At 44.3% G+C, this 21,561-nt stretch overlaps 1 protein-coding gene across 2 annotated transcripts in view; it reads left to right on the top strand.

Annotated features, from left to right (window-relative positions):
- Positions 1-21,367, top strand: part of USP49 (ubiquitin specific peptidase 49) — an 81,344-nt gene extending 59,977 nt beyond the window's left edge. For both annotated transcript variants that reach the window (XM_055389609.2, XM_055389615.2), the window contains 5 exons: positions 5,007-6,390; positions 8,013-8,217; positions 11,971-12,079; positions 12,969-13,174; positions 15,170-21,367. In XM_055389609.2, coding sequence (XP_055245584.1) covers positions 5,035-6,390; positions 8,013-8,217; positions 11,971-12,079; positions 12,969-13,174; positions 15,170-15,360 — 2,067 coding nt within the window. In that variant the 5' untranslated portion in view covers positions 5,007-5,034 and the 3' untranslated portion in view covers positions 15,361-21,367. The remainder of the gene's footprint in view (positions 1-5,006; positions 6,391-8,012; positions 8,218-11,970; positions 12,080-12,968; positions 13,175-15,169) is intronic.
- The last annotated feature ends 194 nt before the right edge of the window (positions 21,368-21,561 follow it).

The following is a 21,561-nucleotide window of genomic DNA, read 5'->3' as shown; positions in this document are numbered from 1 at the left end:
CTGTATATATAACAAGTAGCCTGGGGAATTCAGATGTTGGTAGGTAGTTCAGGGACTGCATTTTCAAAGAATATTGAATTAGTGAGAGTGAGAAATGGGAATTGTCTGCATCTTGATATTTTTCCCTCCCCTTCATTCCTTCATTACTTTCTTTTGTGTCCCAGGAATTAGTTGTAAGCATCAATGTGTACCCATTTTTGTACCCTTAGTTGGTACTAAGTAGCAAGAAGAAAATTCATTTATTTACTATTCCATCTTTTAATGTATGTGTGTGTTGATTTGGCTGTGCACTAAGAAAAATCAACAAAAATGGTTATTTCAATACTATTCCAGACTGTGTGAGAGGGTAATTCTGACAGAATACTTTTGACCACTAAGAGTTGAGCACCCACAAGTCTTGGCATTATAAGGGGGTAAAAACAGAAATATACATAATCTCCTCTCTGAAGAAGATTACAGTATTCCCCCCTTATCCTTAGGGGATATGTTTCAAGACCCTCAGTGGATGCCTGAAACCACAGATAGTATTGAACCCTATATATACTATGTTTTTTTCCTGTACATACATACCTATAGATAAAGTTTAGTTTTTAAATGAGGCACAGTAATAAACAATAACATAATACAATAGAACAATTACAACAATATACTGTAATAAAAATTATGTGAATGTGGTCTCTTAGAGTATCTTACTGTACTGCACCACAGGTGACCAAAACCTCAGAAAGTGAAACCATGTATAAAGGGAGGCTACTGTATATCTTGTTAGAAAGTGGGTAAACACATCCAGAAAAATGATGTAAAGGGTGCTTAGCAATAAGAAAATCATGATCTGGCTTGATTGAGGGTAGTCTAGGTCGCTTCCCTTTGTATGATTTGAGGGTTTCTTATATAAAGACATGCCTCTGCCATCTGGAACAGGCAATAAAAAAGGGAAGAATCTCTAATTTGGTCCTGCAGTATATTTACTTATTTGTGGGTTTTGGCACACATAAATAGGACTAGGCCAAAAACAGCATTTGGAAAATTAAAGGGGCTACTCAGTACATTGGATTTAGAACTTCTCTGGGTTAACCTCATAATCATGAAACTGCATTTGCTCACAGAAACGAAAAGTAGAGAATAAATGGAGGTGAAAGAAATTCACCTTGAAAGAGGAACTACCGGCCGGGCACGGTGGCTCACACCTATAATCCCAGCACTTCGGGAGGCTGAGGCGGGTCACCTGACCTCAGGATCACCTGAGGTCAGGAGTTCAAGACCAGCCTGGCCAACATGGTGAAACCCCATATCTACTAAAAATACAAAAATTAGCTGGGTGTGGTGGCCCTTGCCTGTAATCCCAGCTACTAGGGAGGCTGAGGCAGGAGGATTGCTTGAACCTGGGAGATGGAGGTTGCACTGAGCCAAGATCATGCCAATGCACTCCAGCCTGGACAACAGAGTGAGGCTCTGTCTCAGGAAAAAAAAAAAAAAAAAAAGAGGAACTATCTTTAGGGAATTGAATTATTTATTTTTATTTATTTTTTATTTTTTGGAGACGAAGTCTCGCTCTTGTCCCTCAGGCTGGAGTGCGATGGCACACTCTCGGCTCACTGCAACTTCCACCTCCAGGTTCAAGCAATTCTTCTGCCTCAGCCTCCCGAATAGCTGGGATTACAGGCGCCTGCCACCACACCTGGCTAATTTTTTGTGTTTTTTTTTAGTAGAGACGGGGTTTCACCATGTTGGCTAGGCTGGTCTCGAACTCCTGACCTCAGGTGATCCGCCCGCCTCGGTCTCCCAAAATGTTGGGATTACAGGTGTGAGCCACTGCACCCGGCCTATTTTATTATTTTCTTTATTTTATTTTTATTTTTATTTATTTTTTGAGACGGAGTCTCGCTCTGTCACCCAGGCTGGAGTGCAGTGGCGCGATCTCGGCTCACTGCAAGCTCCGCCTTCCGGGTTCGCGCCATTCTCCTGCCTCAGCCTCCGGAGCAGCTGGGCCTACAGGCACCAGCCACCGCGCCCGGCCAATTTTTTGTATTTTTTAGTAGAGACAGGGTTTCACCGTGTTAGCCAGGACGGTCTCGATCCTCTGACCTCGTGATCTGCCCGCCTCGGCCTCCCAAAATGCTGGGATTACAGGCGTGAGCCACCGCGCCCGGCCTATTTTCTTTATTTTTTAATTTTTATTTATCTATTTATTTTTTGAGACGGAGTCTCGCTCTGTCACCCAGGCTGGAGTGCAGTGGCGCAATCTCGGCTCACTGCAAGTTCCACCTCCCGGGTTCACGCCATTCTCCTGCCTCAGCCTCCTGAGTAGGTGGGGCCACAGGCGCCCGCCACCACGCCTGGCTAATTTTTTGTATTTTTAGTAGAGTTGGGGTTTCACCGCGTTAGGCAGGATGGTCTCGATCTCCTGACCTTGTGATCCTCCCGCCTCGGACTCCCAAAGTGCTAGGATTACAGGTGTGAGCCACCGTACCCGACCTATTTTATTATTTTCTTTTTGAGACGGAGTCTCTCTCTGTCCTCCAGGCTGGAATGCAATGGCGCGATCTTGGCTCACTGCAACCTCCACCTCCTAGGTTCTAGCGATTCGCCTGCCTCAGCCTCCTGAGTAGCTGGGATTACAGGCGCCTGCCACCACGTCTGGCTAATTTTTTTATTTTTTTAGTAGAGATGGGGTTTCACCATGTTGGTCAGTCTGGTCTTGAGCTCCTGACCTCAGGTGATCCACCTGCCTCGGCCTCCCAAAGTATTGGGATTACAGGCGTGAGCCACCGCACCCGGCCTTTTTTTTTTTAATTTTAAAGAGACTAGGCCAGGTGTGGTGGCTCACACCTATAATCCTAACACTTTGGGAGGCCAAGGCAGGAGGATCACTGTGCCCAGAAGTTTAAGACCAGCCTGGGCAACATAGTGAGACCCCCATCTCTACAAAAAACAAAATTAGCTGGGCATAGTGGCATGCACCTATGATCTCATCTACTCTAGAGGCTGAGGTGGGAGGATCACTTGAACCCAGGAAGTGGTGGCTGCAGTGAGCCAAGATCACACCACCGCACTCCAGGCTGGGTGACAGAGTGAGAGACCCTCTCTCAAAATATATAAATATATAAGTAAATAGATAGATAGATTAGATAGAGACAGGTCTATGTTGGCTAGGCTGGTCTTGAACTCCTGACCTCAATCCTTCCACCTCAGCCTCCCGAAGTGTGCAAGCCGCGGTGCCCAGCCTAAGGAATTTTAAGTTCTGGTATTGAGGGGAAAACGCCTTTCAAAGTTCCAAAGATATAAAAGTTTTCTTTTAAAATAGTTGTATAGCAGCCTGGCGTGTTGGCTCACACCTATAATCGCAGCACTTTGGGAGGCTGAGGTGGGCGGATCACGAGGTCAGGAGATCGGGACCATCCTGGTCAACATGGTGAAACCCTGTCTCTACTAAAAATACAAAAAAATTAGCTGGGCGTGGTGGCGCACGCCTTTAGTCCCAGCTACTCGGGAGGCTGAGGCAGGAGAATCGCTTGAACCCGGGAGGTGGAGGTTGCAGTGAGCTGAGATCACGCCACTGTACTCCAGCCTGGTGACAGAGCGAGACTCTATCTCAAAAAAAAAAAAAAAAAAAAAGTTGTATAGCTTCTTTCCCTTGGAGAAATTGCCCACAAGGCTTCTCTGATTATTGAATTGAAGAAGCATTATTGGGAGGGGGAAAAAAAAACATGCTTAGGATGTTCTACTGTTTTAAAAAGCATTTTCATATATATCAGCTGGAAGATTCGCTGCTTTTTTTTCTTTTGTTTCGGTAGTTTGGTTAAATATTATACCAGTAGAGCCACTTCACCTCTTGTCCTAAGTCAGATTTGTCCAGTTCTTTACTTACCTTTCCTTTCAGTAAAGAAGGTAAAAGTTTTCCCACCCTTACTGCAAGATGCAGATGTTCTTTTCAAAAAGACAGATGTTGGCTGGGCGCAGTGGCTCGTGCCTGTATTCCCAGCACTTTAGGAGGCCAAGGCGGGCAGATCATTTAGGTCAGTAGTTCGAGACCAGCCTGGCCAACATGGTTAAATCTCGTCTCTACTAAAAATACAAAAAAATTAGCCGGGTGTGGTGGTGCGCGCACCTGTAATCCCAGCTTCCTGGGAGGCTGAGGCAGGAGAATCGCTTGAACCAGGGAGGCAGAAGTTGCAGTGAGCTGAGATTGCACCACTACACTCCATCCTGGGTGACAGAGGGAGGCTCGACCTCAAAAAAAAAAAATACATAAAAAATAAAAAATAAATTAAAAAACACATATACGGCTGTGCACGGTGGCTCATGCCTGTATTCCCAGCACTTTGGAATGCCAAGGTGGGCAGATCACCTGAGGTCAGGAGTTCGAGACTAACCTGGCCAACATGTTGAAACCCCGTCTCTACTAAAAATACAAAAATTAGCAGGGTGTGGTGGCGTGGCGTCAGTAATCCCAGATACTCGGGAGGCTGAGGCGGGAGAATCGCTTGAGCCCGGGAGCTGGAGGTTGCAATGAGCTGATATCCCGCCACTGCACTCCAGCCTGGGCGACAGAGTGACCCCGTCTCAAAACAAAAAAACATATACAATGTTCCTTAGTCACGTCTGATAAAAATGATACTTTGTACTGGTGAGGACTTTCTTTTTCTTATTTTTATCTTATATCATGTTATCTCTGCTTTGAAAAACATTGAAATCGACCTAAAATTGACTTTTTGAGTTTCTTTATCTCTCCCACTGGTATGTGAAACACCATAAAGTTTCAAATTTGTGCTAACCCTTCCGTAAGAGTCTTCCTTTTTAAGTAATTTAACTGTCCTGTAACTCTCTGCCTTTATACCAAATGTGCCTTTTTTTAACTTTCAAAGGAACCAATTTGGAGTTGAAAATGAATGTATCTAGAGTTGAAATATCAATTGCAAGACTTTTACTTTTTTTTTTTTAAGGAAAATATTTTTCTAAAAGTGTTTTCTTTTTCTTTTTCTTTTTTGGGGACTCTGTCGTGCCAGGTTGAGAGAGTGGCGACTTCTATAAGACATGGATAGATGCAAACATGTAGGGCGGTTACGGCTCGCCCAGGACCACTCCATCCTGAACCCTCAGAAGTGGTGCTGCTTAGAGTGTGCCACCACCGAGTCCGTGTGGGCCTGCCTCAAGTGCTCCCACGTGGCCTGCGGCCGCTATATTGAGGACCACGCCCTGAAACACTTTGAGGAGACGGGACACCCGCTAGCCATGGAAGTCCGGGATCTCTACGTGTTCTGTTACCTGTGCAAGGACTACGTGCTCAATGATAACCCAGAGGGGGACCTGAAGCTGCTAAGAAGCTCCCTCCTGGCGGTCCGGGGCCAGAAACAGGACACGCCGGTGAGACGTGGGCGGACGCTGCGGTCCATGGCTTCGGGTGAGGACGTGGTCCCGCCACATCGCGCTCCTCAGGGACAGCCGCAGATGCTCACGGCTCTGTGGTACCGGCGTCAGCGCCTGCTGGCCAGGACGCTGCGGCTGTGGTTCGAGAAGAGCTCCCGGGGCCAGGCGAAGCTGGAGCAGCGGCGGCAGGAGGAGGCCCTGGAGCGCAAGAAGGAGGAGGCGCGGAGGCGGCGGCGCGAGGTGAAACGGCGGCTGCTGGAGGAGCTGGCCAGCACCCCTCCGCGCAAGAGTGCACGGCTGCTCCTGCACACGCCCCGCGACGCGGGCCCGGCTGCCTCGCGCCCCGCTGCCCTCCCTACCTCACGCAGAGTGCCCGCCGCCACACTCAAGCTGCGTCGCCAGCCGGCCATGGCCCCAGGCGTCACGGGCCTGCGCAACCTGGGCAACACCTGCTACATGAACTCCATCCTCCAGGTGCTCAGCCACCTCCAGAAGTTCCGAGAATGTTTCCTCAACCTTGACCCTTCCAAAACGGAACATCTGTTTCCCAAAGCCACCAACGGGAAGACTCAGCTTTCTGGCAAGCCAACCAACAGCTCGGCCACGGAGCTGTCCTTGAGAAATGACAGGGCCGAGGCATGCGAGCGGGAGGGCTTCTGCTGGAACGGCGGGGCCTCCATTAGTCGGAGTCTGGAGCTCATCCAGAACAAGGAGCCGAGTTCAAAGCACATTTCCCTCTGCCGTGAACTGCACACCCTCTTCCGAGTCATGTGGTCCGGAAAGTGGGCCCTAGTGTCGCCCTTCGCCATGCTCCACTCAGTGTGGAGCCTGATCCCTGCCTTCCGCGGCTACGACCAACAGGACGCGCAGGAATTTCTCTGCGAGCTGCTGCACAAGGTGCAGCAGGAACTCGAGTCTGAGGGCACCACACGCCGGATCCTCATCCCCTTCTCCCAGAGGAAGCTCACCAAACAGGTCTTAAAGGTGGTGAATACCATATTTCATGGGCAGCTGCTCAGTCAGGTATGTGTGTGCCTACCATGACAATGAGAGGCTTGTATGTTAGCTTGGGCTTCCTGTGAGTGCCTTCCCCGGGTTATTGGGCTAATAAGAGTAGCCCACATTTGCTGTGATTATGCAATTTGGAGGGTGGCCATTGTACCTTTCATTCTGCTGTACATTATGATGGCCTTTTGGGGAAACTTGCCTAGTGTCTTTCCGGCCAGATTTTTAGTTTAACTTGCCACATCGCTTAATTTTCAGTGAATATCTTTAATTGTTATTGAAGATAGGGGTAATATAATATTCTCATTGTTATAATTAAGTACCCATTGTTGGTGTGCCATCCTTTGATCAATTTGAGGGAACAGAGTTTGCTTGTAACCCTGGTTCCATAATAGTTTGAAAGAGCAATCTCCCTTCTTTACATACAGGGAAGGAAGGTAGCTGCGAGCATGCTAAAGGCCAGTGCAAGCCTCCTTCCTGTTCCCCATTACCTTTTATTTCCTGCATCTTTAGCCATGTAACCTAAGCAAAGATGCTTAGACAGGGCCTTGCGAGAATATGCAGAAAGAGTATTTTTATAGTTAAAAAAAGGCAGGTGTGCCGGGCACGGTGGCTCACGCCTGTAATCCCAGCACTTCAGGAGGCCAAGGTGGGTGGATCACCTGAGGTCAGGAGTTAAGAGACCAGCCTGGCCAACATGGTGAAACCCTGTCTCTACTAAAAATACAAAATTAGCTGGGCGTGGTGGCGCATGCCTGTAATCCCAGCTACTTGGGAGGCTGAGGCAGGAGAATTGCTTAAGCCCAGGAGGCGGAGGTTGCGGTGAGCCGAGATTGTGCCATTGCACTACAGCCTGGGTGACAGATGGAGACTCTGTCTCAAAAAAAAACAAAAAACAAACAAAAAAACGTGGTGGGGGGTGGGTTGGTGAGCAACTTAAGAGTTTCAGGTAAAACCTCTACACTATGTTTGTGTCTTGGTTTTTAGGGCTCTGAAAGAATGATGAATGGGATGGAAAGGGAAAGTTTAATTAGGCTTTTGTTTTTGAGCATGTAAAAGGGGAGTATTTATCAGCACTTCTTCTGTCTCCCCTCCCCTTAGGAAGAAAGGTGCACCTGGGAAAGTTATAGTGGGAATGGAGGTCTAATCACAGCACTTTGAGGCTCTGCAGACAGAGGGGTTCAGTGTAGGGCTTCTGCAAGTAACAAAGGCAAAAAGAGAGGCATGCTGGGCCCCATGGAAGGTCTGAAGTCAAGAGGAGGAATGCCAGGGTGAGGGAAGCAGGCAGGGACCTGCAAATCTCTGTCAGACTGATCCCTTGAGTGACTGCATAATAACTTGCAGTCTGTACTACTGTACTATTGAATGGTAGAGCATATTTTGGGAGAGGTGAAAAGGGGGGTTAGTATAGTCTCTATGCAGTATGGTTTTTAAATTCCAGCTAGCATCCCATAGTTAGAAATGTACATCAGAAATAATATACTCTAATTCTTTTAAAATTATGTTTATTATTTTAATATTACTATTTTTTGAAAATTATACACTTAGTTTTGATAAAGTGTGTCTTTTATGAAGCAAGTAAAACTGTACACAGGAAGCATGGAAGTTATATAATCTGTAAATCAATCTTTTCATTCTAGGTCACATGTATATCATGCAATTACAAATCCAATACCATTGAGCCCTTTTGGGACCTATCCCTGGAATTCCCTGAACGCTATCACTGCATAGAAAAGGGGTTTGTCCCTTTGAATCAGACAGAGTGCTTGCTCACTGAGATGCTGGCCAAATTCACAGAGACAGAGGCCTTGGAAGGGAGAATCTACGCTTGTGACCAGTGTAACAGTGAGTGCTGTGTGGAGGAGGGGGCGTAGTGGGGAAGAATAATTGGAATATCAGTTTAAGGTGCTGCTTTGTCCTCTTTAGTCAAAAGTAACACTAATGATATTGAATGGTTCTAAAGCATCTTTTAAAGATCTTTTTCTCCCATTTTTCTAAAAACAAAAAACATGGACTTGTTTTAATTACGTATTAAAAAACAAAACAAGGCTGGGCGTGGTGGCTCACGCCTGTAATCCCAGCACTTTGGGAGGCCAAGGCGGACAGATCACTTGAGGTCAGGAGTTTGAGACCAGCCTGACCAACATGGTGAAACCCTGTCTCTACTAAAAATACAAAAATTAGCTGGGCATAGTGTCAGGTGCCTGTAATCCCAGCTACTCGGGAGGCTGAGGCAGGAGAATCGGTTGAACCCAGGAAGCGGAGGGTGCAGTGAGCCAAGATCGCGCCATTGCACTCCAGCCTGGGCAACAGAGCGAGACTCCATTTCAAACAACAACAACAACAAAAAAAAATGAAACAAAGACCTAGGAGTTGATTGACCTCCTGATTGACATTAGTTGTCATCTTGGAAGGGATTTTAAAGTTGTGGCTCCTGAAATGGGAACTCTGAGAATGTTAGTACTTAGCTTCTTAGTGCTGTGGGGCTGCTGCTTAAATTCATGAATGTAGAGTCTGACAGTTCTTACTTAATCTAAACCCAGATGGTATAGCCTTTCTGAAGGGTGCGATATCAGAAAAGCAAGCTTTTGTACTGAACTGGTAGACTTAATATCTGTCAAAAGTGATGCTAAAGATTGGTACAGTGGAACCAAGAAAGCAAGTCTTAAGGTGCATTGCTCAGTGGCAGCTTCATGAAATATTTTCTGCATTTTGTTTTTATTTTTCACATGCCTGAAAAGTTCACATTTCAGAGAGGATCATACGGAAGTATTTCTGTGTTGTCTGTAATTTTAAAATGGAGGCATGTTTTCAGGGCCCTTCCATCTTGCCACACTAACGCTTAATGCTTCTGCTAATCCAGTATGGACAGAGGAAATGCAGAACAAATATGTGGATGCTTATGTTTGGGGTTTGTGGCATATATAGATTTGGAAACTAAAAGTATAAAGTTAATGGATTGTGCAGAGACCTAGAAATCAATTTTCAGTCACATAATAGTTTAGATTACCAGTTTTGAAGAAAAAAAAAATCTTAGGCTAGGTGCAGTGGCTCATGCCTGTAATCCCAGGACTTTGGGAGACCCCAAGGTGGGCGCCACTGCAGTCCAGCCTGGGTGACAGAGCGAGATGCTGTCTCAAAAAAAATAAAATAAAATAAATTGTGGGAAACCTGTTCTGCTCTTTGAAGAATCAGAACAAAAATCAAAAGTCAGGCTTGAGGCCAGGTGTAGTGGCTCATACCTGTAATCCCAACACTTTGGAAGGCCAAGGCAGGAGGATTGCCTGAAGCCAGGAGTTTGAGACCAGCCTGGTGGCATAGCAAGACCTCTTTTAGGGAAAATAAAAACAAAAACAAAAACCACAAAGTTATGCTCGATATCATTTTGCCATTTCAAAACAAAATTTGAAATTTTATACCTGGTTAACTATAGACTCACCTATCCTGTTCCATTTTGAGATACAGAGTCAGGTGAATCAAATTGTTTCATTAGAGTAATATTTAAAAAAAAAGAAAACAGTGATTCCTGAAGCCTTTTACTTGTAAGGAACAAAAGAATATTAACAGCTGTAACTCCATCATTTTTGGATAGGATAGATTAGGCAAGAAATAACTTTTATCTTTACAAGAAAAGATTGTTCTTTGGTTGTCAGATATGCCAATTTATCAGGATTTCTCTAGGCAAGTACAAATAATGGCAGAGAAGGAAACCTATGGTGAGGGGATGAGATGCATTGATCTGTTGCCTGTGAAGTTTCAAAACTGTCAGTCTTCTACCTGTCTTCCTGGCCAGCTTAATGAAATGGAGACAGAACTGATCAATCTCAGTTGAATCAGTAATTTCTTTTTCTTTGTGAATTTCATTTTAGGGAAACAAAGCCTGACTCTATATTGTCTTCATCTTAGCTCACATACTCCCTCTGCTGAAGGTGGCAGTCACTGCCAGGGTTCCTAGCCAGAGCTGCAGTAATTTTCAAAAAAATGGTCAATAGGAATATAAAATAAGGCCAAGCCCCTCTGTGAATTCCATTTCTGTTCATGCCCCCACGTATTGTGACGACTACACCCTGGTAAAAGCTTCTCCTATGGCACACTCATTTTGATGCAGTCTATTATGAGAAGTACACCTCCACATCCTATTGTCACAGAAAGCTCTGTGATACGTCATCTGGCTGTGATTTGCTACCTTTCATGAGTAGTGCAGACAGGACTTGGAATCAGATGCCCAGTTGCTCTTCAAACACTGAGCCCATGATATCAACAGCTCAAGACAATTACCAGGGACTGCAGTAGACCACTAATTTTCTACTCTCATCCATTTACCAATTTAATATAACAAAACAGCCATCAGTAAATGGTTACAGGAAAGGCTTCTGATAGAAACTAAGAGAACTCTATTTCCATTATTTATTTGCTGAAATTTAGAAATGCATTTCCTCAAGGCTGGGCACAGTGGGCTCACACCCATAATCCCAACACTTTGGGAGGCCAAGGTGGGAGGACTGCTTGAAGCCAGGACTTCGAGAAATGCATTTCCCCCACAGTTAGAAACAAAATTAGAGACTGATCACTGGTTCTGCTTTGGAGTAGATGAATTTAGCCTACCTGTCAGCTTTGTCCTTGCATGTCCAGCAGTGTGCTTTTATCTAGGAAATATGTTTCAAAAACTACGCACAGCATAAAAATATAGAACAGTTTATTTTCTAAATGTTTGAATGTGCCATAAGCAAATCATGCTAAAGGAAAAAAATGTGTTTAAATACTCCATCATTTAGTAATCTTATCCTTTTTTCCTAAGCCTGAAAGATATGCATTATTTCCTATTTTACTGGTGAGGAAACTGAGGTTCAGAGTTTTGAATAACTTATCCATTAGCACACAACTAGTTGTGAGCAGGAAGTAGAATTAGGCTTACCTAGTGCAAACAAAAAGCTTTTTAAAATCATATTGTGGGGTGTCATAATTGAAGTTATAAGCCATTGTGAAGACATGGAACCTTAACATATGCTTCTACTCTATGTGCTTGCTGCTGCACGTTCCATTATATTCCATTATACGCAAAGTTGCTGATGGCAAAAATTGGAAAGATTTGAGTTGCTTGTAACAGTCGACCCAAATAACAATGACTTAAAATGAGAGATTTTATTGTTCTGTTACATAAAACAAGTCTGAAGGACATTCAGGGCCAGCATGGTGGCTGCACGGTCATCAGTGACCCAAGCTATTTCTGTTTTCTGTTTTACTATCCTATTGCAAGACTTCTGTCTTCAAAGTTACCTTTTGGTCCAGGAGGAATTCCATCGGTTTCAGATAGTGGGAAGGCCAAAGGGATGCACCTTACAACTGAGTCAGCCCTGTCTAAGCAGAGTCCCACACAGTCATTCCTTTCATCTTAGCCAGAACTTCCATGGCCACACCATGCAGGCGTGTGAAGCTGGGAAATGCAGTCATAAAGAGTGTCACATTGCGCCCCCCAAAAAATTGAGGTTCAGATACTGAGAAATATGGAGAATGCATATTGAATGGCAAGTCACTGTCTCTGCCATGCTAGAAAAAACTCCTCACAACCTATGTCTTATACCTTCCCAAACCACATAGGCAAACGACGAAAATCCAATCCCAAACCCCTTGTTCTGAGTGAAGCTAGAAAGCAGTTAATGATCTACAGACTACCTCAGGTTCTCCGGCTGCACCTTAAAAGATTCAGGTGAGCTTGCTGTGGGAGTCCCAGCTGGGTGAGAGCTGTGGGAATAGCTGCTCCAAAGGCTTTGGTGAGGGCAAATGTCTTCTATGGTGTTGGGAGGGGAAGCCTGTTCACTTGAGACCTCGTGTTTTCCATGGAGATTAAACCGTTCACATCCACTAAGGCAAATTGATGTGGGAGCCCAGCAGGACTGGGCTTTTGTTCTCATGCTCCTGTGTAATTAATTATCCAGCCTGCACTGGGTGTCTGTGCTTAAAAGATTTTCTAGCCTGGCTTGGACTTATGTAGATTCATCTTCAGGATGAAGTATAAAATAATCTGCAAAAGAAGCACAGGCAGGAAACTACAAAAAGACTGTTGCTTGAATTGCTTGTTTAGGGATCTCTAGGTTTAGAGTACTTAATGGAACATTAACAGCAAATAAATGGGCCAGGCGCAGTGGCTCATGACTGTAACCCTAGAACTTTGGGAGGCCAAGGCAGGCAGATTGCTTGAGCTCAGGAGTTTGAGACCAGCCTCGGCAACATGGTTAAAACCCTGTCTCTACAAAAAATGCAAAAATTAGCCAGGCGTGGTGGTGTGCACCTATAGTCCCACCTACTCGGGAGGCTGAGGTGGGGGGATCACCTGAGCTCAGGAAGGTTGAAGCTGCAGTGAGCCTTTATCAATCACACCACTGCACTGCAGCCTGGGCAACAGAGTGAGACCCTGTCTGAAAATAAATAAATAAATAAATAAATAAGTGTGAACACTGATTACCACCATTTTATTGATGGGAAAACCAAAACCAGAAGGTTAAATTTTCTCAGTTTCCTGTTTTATTAATACCTACCTCTACCTACGATTATATATGCCAGTTTTTACTAGTAACAAGCTTATATCCATGTTCTAGGTGGTCTGGCCGTAATCATCGAGAGAAGATTGGGGTCCATGTCGTCTTTGACCAGGTATTAACCATGGAACCTTACTGCTGCAGGGACATGCTCTCCTCTCTTGACAAAGAGACCTTTGCCTATGATCTCTCCGCAGTGGTCATGCATCACGGGAAAGGGTTTGGCTCAGGACACTACACAGCCTATTGCTACAACACAGAGGGAGGTGCGTGCGCTTTACTCTGTGGGGTGGGGGACACGGAAAGGGGTTGATTTATCCACATTTTATTGTTTTCCTTTTATTTCCATCCCATGGATTACCTAGAGGGAAATTACATACATCAAAATGCAGTGGAAAGAATTGTGAAAATTGGGTTGGGCGCCGTGGCTCACACCTGTAATCCTAGCGCTTTGGGAGGCCGCGCTGGGTGGATCACCTGAGGTCAGGAGTTCGAGACCAGCCTGGCCAACATGGTTAAACCCCGTCTCTACTAAAATAGTACAAAAATTAGCCGGGCGTGGTGGCGGGCACTGGTAATCCCAGGTACTCAAGAGGCTGAGGCAGGAGAATCGCTTGAACCTGGGAGGCAGAGGTTGCAGTGAGCCAAGATTATGCCACTGCACTTCAGCCTGGGTGACAGAGCAAGACTCTTATCTCAAAAAAAAATAAAAAGAATTATGAAAGTTGGATTCAAATTTTGGGTATATCACTAAGTAACAACATATGGTTGTTCTAAGAATTAAAAGGAACTGACATGTAAAAGTGCTTAGAACAGGACCTAGGCCCTGTGCAATGGCTCACACCTGTAATTCCAACACTTTGGGAGGCAGAGGCGGGAGGATTGCTTGAGGCCGAGGGTTCAAGACTAGCCTGGGCAACATAGCGAGACTGCATCTCTACAAAAAATTTAAAAATTATCCAGGTGTAATGGTGTGCACCTGTGATCCTAGCTACTTGGGAGGCTGAGGTGGGAGAATTGCTCGAGCCCAGGAGTTTGAAGTTGCAATGAGCTATGATTTCACCACTGCATTCTAGCCTGGGCAACAGAGTGAGATCCTGACTCAAATAAATAAATAAAAAGAGCAGTTGCCTAGCACATAGTGCTTATTCAGTCACTGTTGGAGGATACTGTAGTATTATCAAAAGTATTGGTTATTGATAATATTACTGTTTTGTGGTAATGCTACTTCTGCACACCCCAGTTTCCTTCCTGGTTATGCAGAAACAGTAGAACCTGTGTAACCTCAAGGAGATATTGTATGAATCTCACTAGCTGCAGCTTATAATAAAGCCGAGAACATTTACTGAGCACTTACTATGTTCTTACTACTTCCCCTGCCATGGGAAGTGTGGGGATGCAAGGACCCCTCCAAAGGAGCTTTAGGTCCTCATCCTCCAGAGTGGAGTCTTCCAGCTACTGCAGTGACTGATGGGCTGCAGATGTGTTTTCAGCTGTTCACTCTTTTTGAACTGCACAGCCCTTGGGGCAGCCAGAGCCTGTGAATAAATACTTTTTTGTTCCTTCTAAATTTTCCTTCATCACTCCCCTCTATTTCCATTTCTCCTCTCCTCTTCCTCCTCATCTCCGCATTGCTTAGCCTGCAGTATCGCAGCTCTTTCTAGAAGGCCCTAGTGGACAATGGAAAAGCCTGAAGAAAACAAAGATAAAAATTGCAGTCAGTTGGCTGGGTGCGGTGGCTCACGCCTGTAATCCCAGCACTCTGGGAGGCCGAGGCGGGTGGATCACGAGGTCAGGAGATCGAGACCATCCTGGCTAACATGGTGAAACCCCGTCTCTACTAAAAATACAAAAAATTAGCCGGGCGTGGTGGTGGGCACCTGTAGTCCCAGCTACTCGAGAGGCTGAGGCAGGAGAATGGCAGGAGAATGGCGTGAACCCGGGAGGTGGAGCTTGCAGTGAGCCGAGAACCCAACCACTGCACTCCAGCCTGGGTGACAGAGCGAGACTCTGTCTCAAAAAAAAAAAAAAAAAAAAATTGCAGTCAGTTGATAAGCAGTACTGTGGGGCTTGGTGGGGTTAAAGCCAGTGGATACACAAAAGTCTGTCAGTTTCATTTACCTGTCCCTTCCCCACCAATAATCGAGGGTTGGCTCTATTCAGAACTTCTCTGTCCCTTTCTTCATCTCCTGATTTTGCCTGCTGACTAGAAATATGAATTGGGTAGTCATTTTCTCTCTTTTTCTCCTTTGGTTTCCTAGGTTTTTGGGTCCACTGCAATGACTCAAAGCTGAATGTATGCAGTGTCGAGGAAGTGTGCAAAACCCAGGCCTACATCCTTTTTTACACTCAAAGAACAGTGCAGGGCAATGCAAGAATCTCAGAAACCCATCTCCAAGCTCAGGTGCAGTCCAGCAACAATGATGAAGGCAGACCACAGACATTTTCCTGAATGGGAGGCATGTATCAAAGACTGGCTTTTGTGTATTGGTGTCCATACATCTTTCCTCTTATAGGAAATAAGGCTACTGCAGGAACAGATTACTAGGTTTGCCTTGCTGGGTCTAGAGTAGAAGGTGCCAGGTGATTCGTGTCCTGTCAAAAATTTTGTAGTCTCTTTCTTTTGAATGAGTTTGGGAGTTCCCTCCTTTCCTAAAAACAAAAGAAGTAACTTCTATGAAGATCCTTGCATCAGTTGCTTCTGAATATAGAGGGATCTGGGTGGAGGAAAGCGGGGGGGGGGGGGGGGGTGTAAATCAATCATATCCACACAGGAGAGCAGCCATGTTTTCTCTCCATGATGTGATTCCCCTGCTAATCAGGACCTCCTTGCAGCACCAGAAGAACCCTCCGGATGTGAGCAGCCCTGGACAGAGCACGTGAGGAGGGGCCCTGGGCTAGCAGTTTGCTGGATGGGATTGGCTCCAAGATGGGAGATGAAGTCTAAAGGGTTTATTCCCACAAAGGAAGTAACCTTCAAGGGTTTAAAACAAACTTCCTTTTTTGGGGATAGCAGCTGAAGAGTGGAGTGAGATGCATGGAACAATTTTCCCCATGCAAAGTGGGATGGTTTTCATATGTCATACCCTCCCTACTTGCTGCTGTCATTTAATCATTCCATACTTCTGAGACTGGCATGAATACCCCTTCATTCTAAAGAAGGGGCAGGTCATATAAAGAAGCAATAGACTAGCACATGTTCTATGCTGAGCCAAAGGACACTCCTGGCTATCCCAGTTCTGTAGCAGATCCCTGGTTCAGGTCTAGGGCAAGCACATGGTTTGGTTTAAATTGATTCTTAGGTTTTCTCAGAACTCAATTGAGGGTGGGCAGAGATAGCTGATGCTCCAGGGCTTATTGAATGCCTGTCACCCGTTCTCACTTCAGTGCAGCATGCAGCTTCTTAGCCTGCAGCTTCTTTCTTGCTCCTGGAGAGCTAGAACATTCATGTTCACAGGGTTTGGGAGCTTTTGGTTCTCTAGGGTATGTTAACTGCTTAGGAGTCCACCTCATACATATCTGGAGTTGATTACCAATGGCCTTGACCTGTTTCCTCCCAAATCTGATAATCCCTACTGTTGCTTTACCCCCCATACTCAGTCCATCAGAGAAAACAAGAGTGCCCCGTCCTTTCCCCCAGTGCTAGTAAAATACATCTTCCTTTTTAAATTGGGTCAGTTTCTAAACAGAATGAAATTGCCCAGATAAAAACCCTTGTCCCCATCAGGCACCACTTCATTCTTAGTTCTTCACTTAGATTTGCTGGTGAAAGTAAATGCAAACCCTAACTTTTGTTGCTGTGGTCACTGCAGTGAGCCTCACTCAACCTGTCACTATGAATGCTCATCTTTTGACTGAGTATATCATATTAATGTTTGAATTCAGGTAGAAGTACAGTTGTCACTTGAAGGGAGTAGATGTGGAAGGGCGTTCGGGGAGGAGTGGGAAGTGGGGAAAGCCAGGCTAAAGAATGAGGGTTATAGCTTTAGCAATGTTGATGAGCCACATTTCCCACACAGATCTGTAGCATTTGCTGTTGACCTCTTTTGAGATGAACTCTCCCATAGGCCCTGCCAGGCAGCACTGAGACATGGAGGAAATTCAGACAAAAAATGGCTCACCCTGATAGGGAAGGAGTGACTATATTTTAAATTAAACTTGCTTTTTCCAACACTGTGAGGTTTCTGTAATATTTAGCTTTTATTTGGAAGCGATAGCGTATGGCATTTTTTATGCTGTTTGGTTTATATTGTCTACTGCAGGCTTCTTTGTATAAGCTTTGCCTGGGCTCACCCTCTCCTGGACACTGTTTTAAAGTGTCACCGCTGTCCATGCTGCCAGAGGCTCTGATGTGAAGCTGTACTCTCAAGATCCACGTTTTTAAGTCGGCATGATTAGTAATGACTTTTTGTGGCAATAGAAAAGCCCATTAACTCAAAAAAACCAAGGAGAGTAAAAAGGAAAGGAAACTATGAATCGTGCCTCATCTTTCATTGAATCCTATATTTATTATTCTAGAAAAAGAGAACTTACAAGATAGAGAGGAACTAATAGAGCATCTACTTTACCCCTCAGGCTGTCTAGTGGGGATAATTATTAATAAACATTTAATGGAAAATTCAAAGATCTTCCAATTTAATTTTTAAAAATAGTTTTATACCAAATATTATAAGGATTTATTAAGCAGATTAAGGACTTTGTGAAATAAGTGCTTAACCTAGCTGAGCACGCATATATCAAAGTAATAAAAGAAACTAACATCAGAGTCTCCACTGAGCTACACATTTGTGAAAGGTGCCCACTGCAGTTACAGACACCTCAGGTACCCAGAGGCGGCAGCACTAGACACTTAGGACATTAGTATTTAAGGAGATTTTTATTAAAGAAGAGTTCCCTGCTGCATAAGCCAATGGCTATTGTGAGGGAAATGCCCCTTTGCCTTTAATTTATTTACGTACTGGGTATAGATGAATGTCTCAGTTGCATCTGAAATTGAATCATTCTGAAGAGAAGAAAATAAGAACCAGGTAAAAACTGACTAGATGCTGCCAAATCAAACCCAACGTCTCCTAACCGAACCTTAATGGGCCTGCTTCTCTCCCAGGGCAAGTAGTTAAGAGTCTCATTCCAGGAACCCTTTGTAGTTAGTTGGCTGGCATGTTTACTTGCTGCTGTAGCCAGCCAAGATGAGTGGACCTAGGCCCTCAAAAAGGATTTTTTTTACCTCAATCTAGCCTGACCCTCATATCTGTGGTTGCCTCTGAGACGAACATCCATGCTAGTATAAAAATAGTTGGGAATGCCCTTGGCAGCCAGGAACTAAAGCTCTTATTAAATGGTGGACAGAGCTCTTGCCAGCTTTGATCCAGCCCCTCAGTCTCGGAGTTATGGGGCAGGGTTGGGGGGCAGTGCTACACTGTAAAGAATTTCCAGGCTGGGCGCGGTGGCTCATGCCTGTAATCCCAGCACTTTGGGAGGCCGAGGAGGGTGGATCACAAGGTCAAGAGATTGAGATCATCCTGGCCAACATGGTGAAACTCCGTCTCTACTAAAAATACAAAAATTAGCTGGGCATGGTGGCGCGTGCCTGTAGTCCCAGCTACTTGGGAGGCTGAGGCAGGAGAATCGCTTGAACCCGGGAGGCAGAAGGGGCAGTGAGCCGAGATCGTGCCACTGCACTCCAGCCTGGCGACAGAGCGAGACTCTGTCTCAAAAAAAAAAAAAAAAAACACACAAAAAAAGAATTTCCAGATGTCTCTTAAAATGTCATGAATAAAATTGGAAACTGTAGAAGTGTTAATGTGTCCTATGGACTCAATAGCAGAGTTTATTTTTGTTTTTAATGGCAAGGCTTCTAGAGTCAATGACTGTATGAGTTTGCTACTCTGGCTGTGCTTACAGCTTCATCCAAGTACAAGGGAAGAACCAATGAGGTGGACTGGCTGACAGTGGGGCATGCCCCAGCATAAGCCCTAGAGAGGTCGACAGTAGTGCAGAATGAAAACTTGGTCGGGGATGGCGGGTGGGGGGGTGGGAGGGGGGTGGGCGGGCCGGGAGGGAGAAATGGAGTTTGTTCTACTTACTGATAAAGCTTTGTGAACTAATTTTATACAATTCATAAAATTTGGTGCCTTGTACTCAATTACGGTTTGCATGGAATTGAAAAGATTAAGGGAAAGGATTTCTTCTTGTCATTTCAAGTGGCAAATGGGTCTGTGTAGTGTTTAAAGGACATCTGGTATCACAGACTTTTAAAAAGCATTTCATGTCTCTTGTGTGTGAATGCAAATTATTCTTACCAGCAAGTTCTGAAATTACGTTACAATGTCCAAATTCTTTGTATTTGTGACTGTTCATCAAATGGCTGCTTTTCAAGGCAGACTGTGTACTCCATTGTTTTTCACTTCCCTTGTCATGTTCCATACATTAACTTGGGCCTTTTTAAATCAGGCTGGGGGGGGCTACCCCTTCTTAAATGTATACTATATCCCTATCTGAGGTTACCTCTTGTGAGTGGAAGGGTTGCTTTCCCAGGTGGTTGGGAGAGCACAAATGTTGAGAAAAGGCCTTTTAGTCTTTATCAAAACAATGACTAATGCTGGGCAACATATAGCAGAAGTCAAACAAAAATGATTCCTCCTGAAGTGGTACCTTCATTGGTTCTGATGTTCTTTTGCAAAAAATGTCCGGAAGCAGTATAGAAAACCCCCTGTATGTGAACCTTAGATTGTAAGGCAAGCCAGTGCACTGTGTAATATGCAAAGGGAGTGGTGCAAAAGAGAAGGCACCCGTCCCAGCTCTCCATGCCCTTTCCCTGGCAGGCGCTGACTGAGATGGCGCTGAGTGAATGTGGAAGGTGCTAAGACCCAGTCTCTTCACTGCAGGGCTGTTTACAGCCAGTTTCTTTTACTCTGACCTTAAGGTTTCCACTGAGCACATGAAACTTCAACATATGGTGTTTAAAAGTTTCCCACTCAAATGCACACTTGAAAATTGGGTCCCTCAGCCTCATTACTGAACTAAATAAGTGAAGAGGTTGTATCTTTGGGGTAAAACTTTCCAGGGCCACTTAATTTTTTAACCAGTTAAGTATGCATCTTCCTGGTGGTTCAGACTTTTTAAGTCAGTGCTAAAGCTGAAAAGCGCCTTCTAAATATGACTGTGAGTTTAGTTTGTATCTTACATTTAGTAACTGTTCTGTTGGGCCAGGACTATGACTTTAATTACTATGTACTTATTCATCCCACACTCTGCACTAAATACACCATAGCTACTATAGCATTGTGGCAGGCACTCATTTTTGTGGACTCATTCCATACTTCTGCTGGCATATTTCGTTTAAAATCTAGCTAAAGATTTTCATAGTACTGTGTTAACTAGCCAGGGCTGAAAAGTGTGACAGGATATCAAATTGACTTTCCTTGGGGAAAATGTTGCTTTGGCAATAGTGAAGTCCAACTCCTTCATTTACCGAATTAGTGATTACTCATCAATTTTTGAAAGTTGTAGATTAAGTAGTTTTATTTACTAAATTCTTAACCACTTTGAAGATTTAAGCCAGTTTAAATGAAACATTGGCTGGATGCAGTGGCTAGCATCTGTAATCCCAACACTTTGGGAGGCCAAGGTGGGAGGATTGCTTGAGGCCAGGAGCTCAAGACCAGCCTGGGAAACATAGATTTGAAATCTTTTCAAAAATGTATAAAAATTTAATAAATAAATAAATGAATCCTTACTCAACCATCATTATGGCTTTAAAACCCAACCAACAGTAAACACTGACTTGAAGCCAAAACAGTAAATTTTGAATGAAATTTGAATTATGCTTTTGGAAGCTGCCATGTCTTAATTCTTGCTGGATTTTGATTTTCAATTTTGGAAGTTTTTATCAAATAAAACTGTTCAGTCATGAGTATATCAGGTAGCAGCCTTTAAGGATCTAAGTTTCATTCCTATAAAGAACAGGAAGTGCTGGTATTTCTTGTCTTACCAAGTGGTCTGATGCAGGTCTAAATGGGGGTTAGCATCTATACTATGGCTTAAAAGTTTCCTCCTTGGTCACCATTTGGGAGGTGATGGCTTCAAAGCTAAGCTTTGCTCTCATGTGACCCTTCTTTATCTTAATACCCAGTAAGATATAAACCTCTCAGAGTCAACCCAGTGTAGACTCAAAGGGTCTTAGCTTCATCTATCAGATAAGATCTATCTGATTTATACAAATGGTGCTGTTTTTATATACATACTAAAAAAATCTAATTCTCAAACAATTTTCTTAATATTTATGCCAGCAAGGTCAGGAAAGACTATTTTGTCCTGTTTATCTTTAGTAGTGAACAAACTGCTAGAGACATCTGTCATTCTTAACAGGCCACTGTGGTCCATATATACTGATCCTCCTTTCCAATTAACGTCCTTTAATCCCATACTAGTTCCATAAGAGACTTGGCACATAAAAGCAGTATTTTTTTTAATGCCTAATAAACTGACCAGAAAAAAATATTGCCATGGTGGACCTGTTTCTATCCACCTCTTTCTATGGCTATATAAGTCTATACATGCCAGTTCCGTACATACTCCATTTCCAAAGAGCCCCCAAACCCTGGACAGTAGCACTACCATGAATTTTAGGGTCACAAAACATTTCCTTCTGAAG

This window comes from Gorilla gorilla, chromosome 5, assembly GCF_029281585.2.
Source record: "Gorilla gorilla gorilla isolate KB3781 chromosome 5, NHGRI_mGorGor1-v2.1_pri, whole genome shotgun sequence".
NCBI classification, from domain to species: Eukaryota; Metazoa; Chordata; class Mammalia; order Primates; family Hominidae; genus Gorilla; species Gorilla gorilla.
Note: the sequence above shows the minus strand (reverse complement) of the source record. Positions and strands in the feature narration are given on the sequence as shown.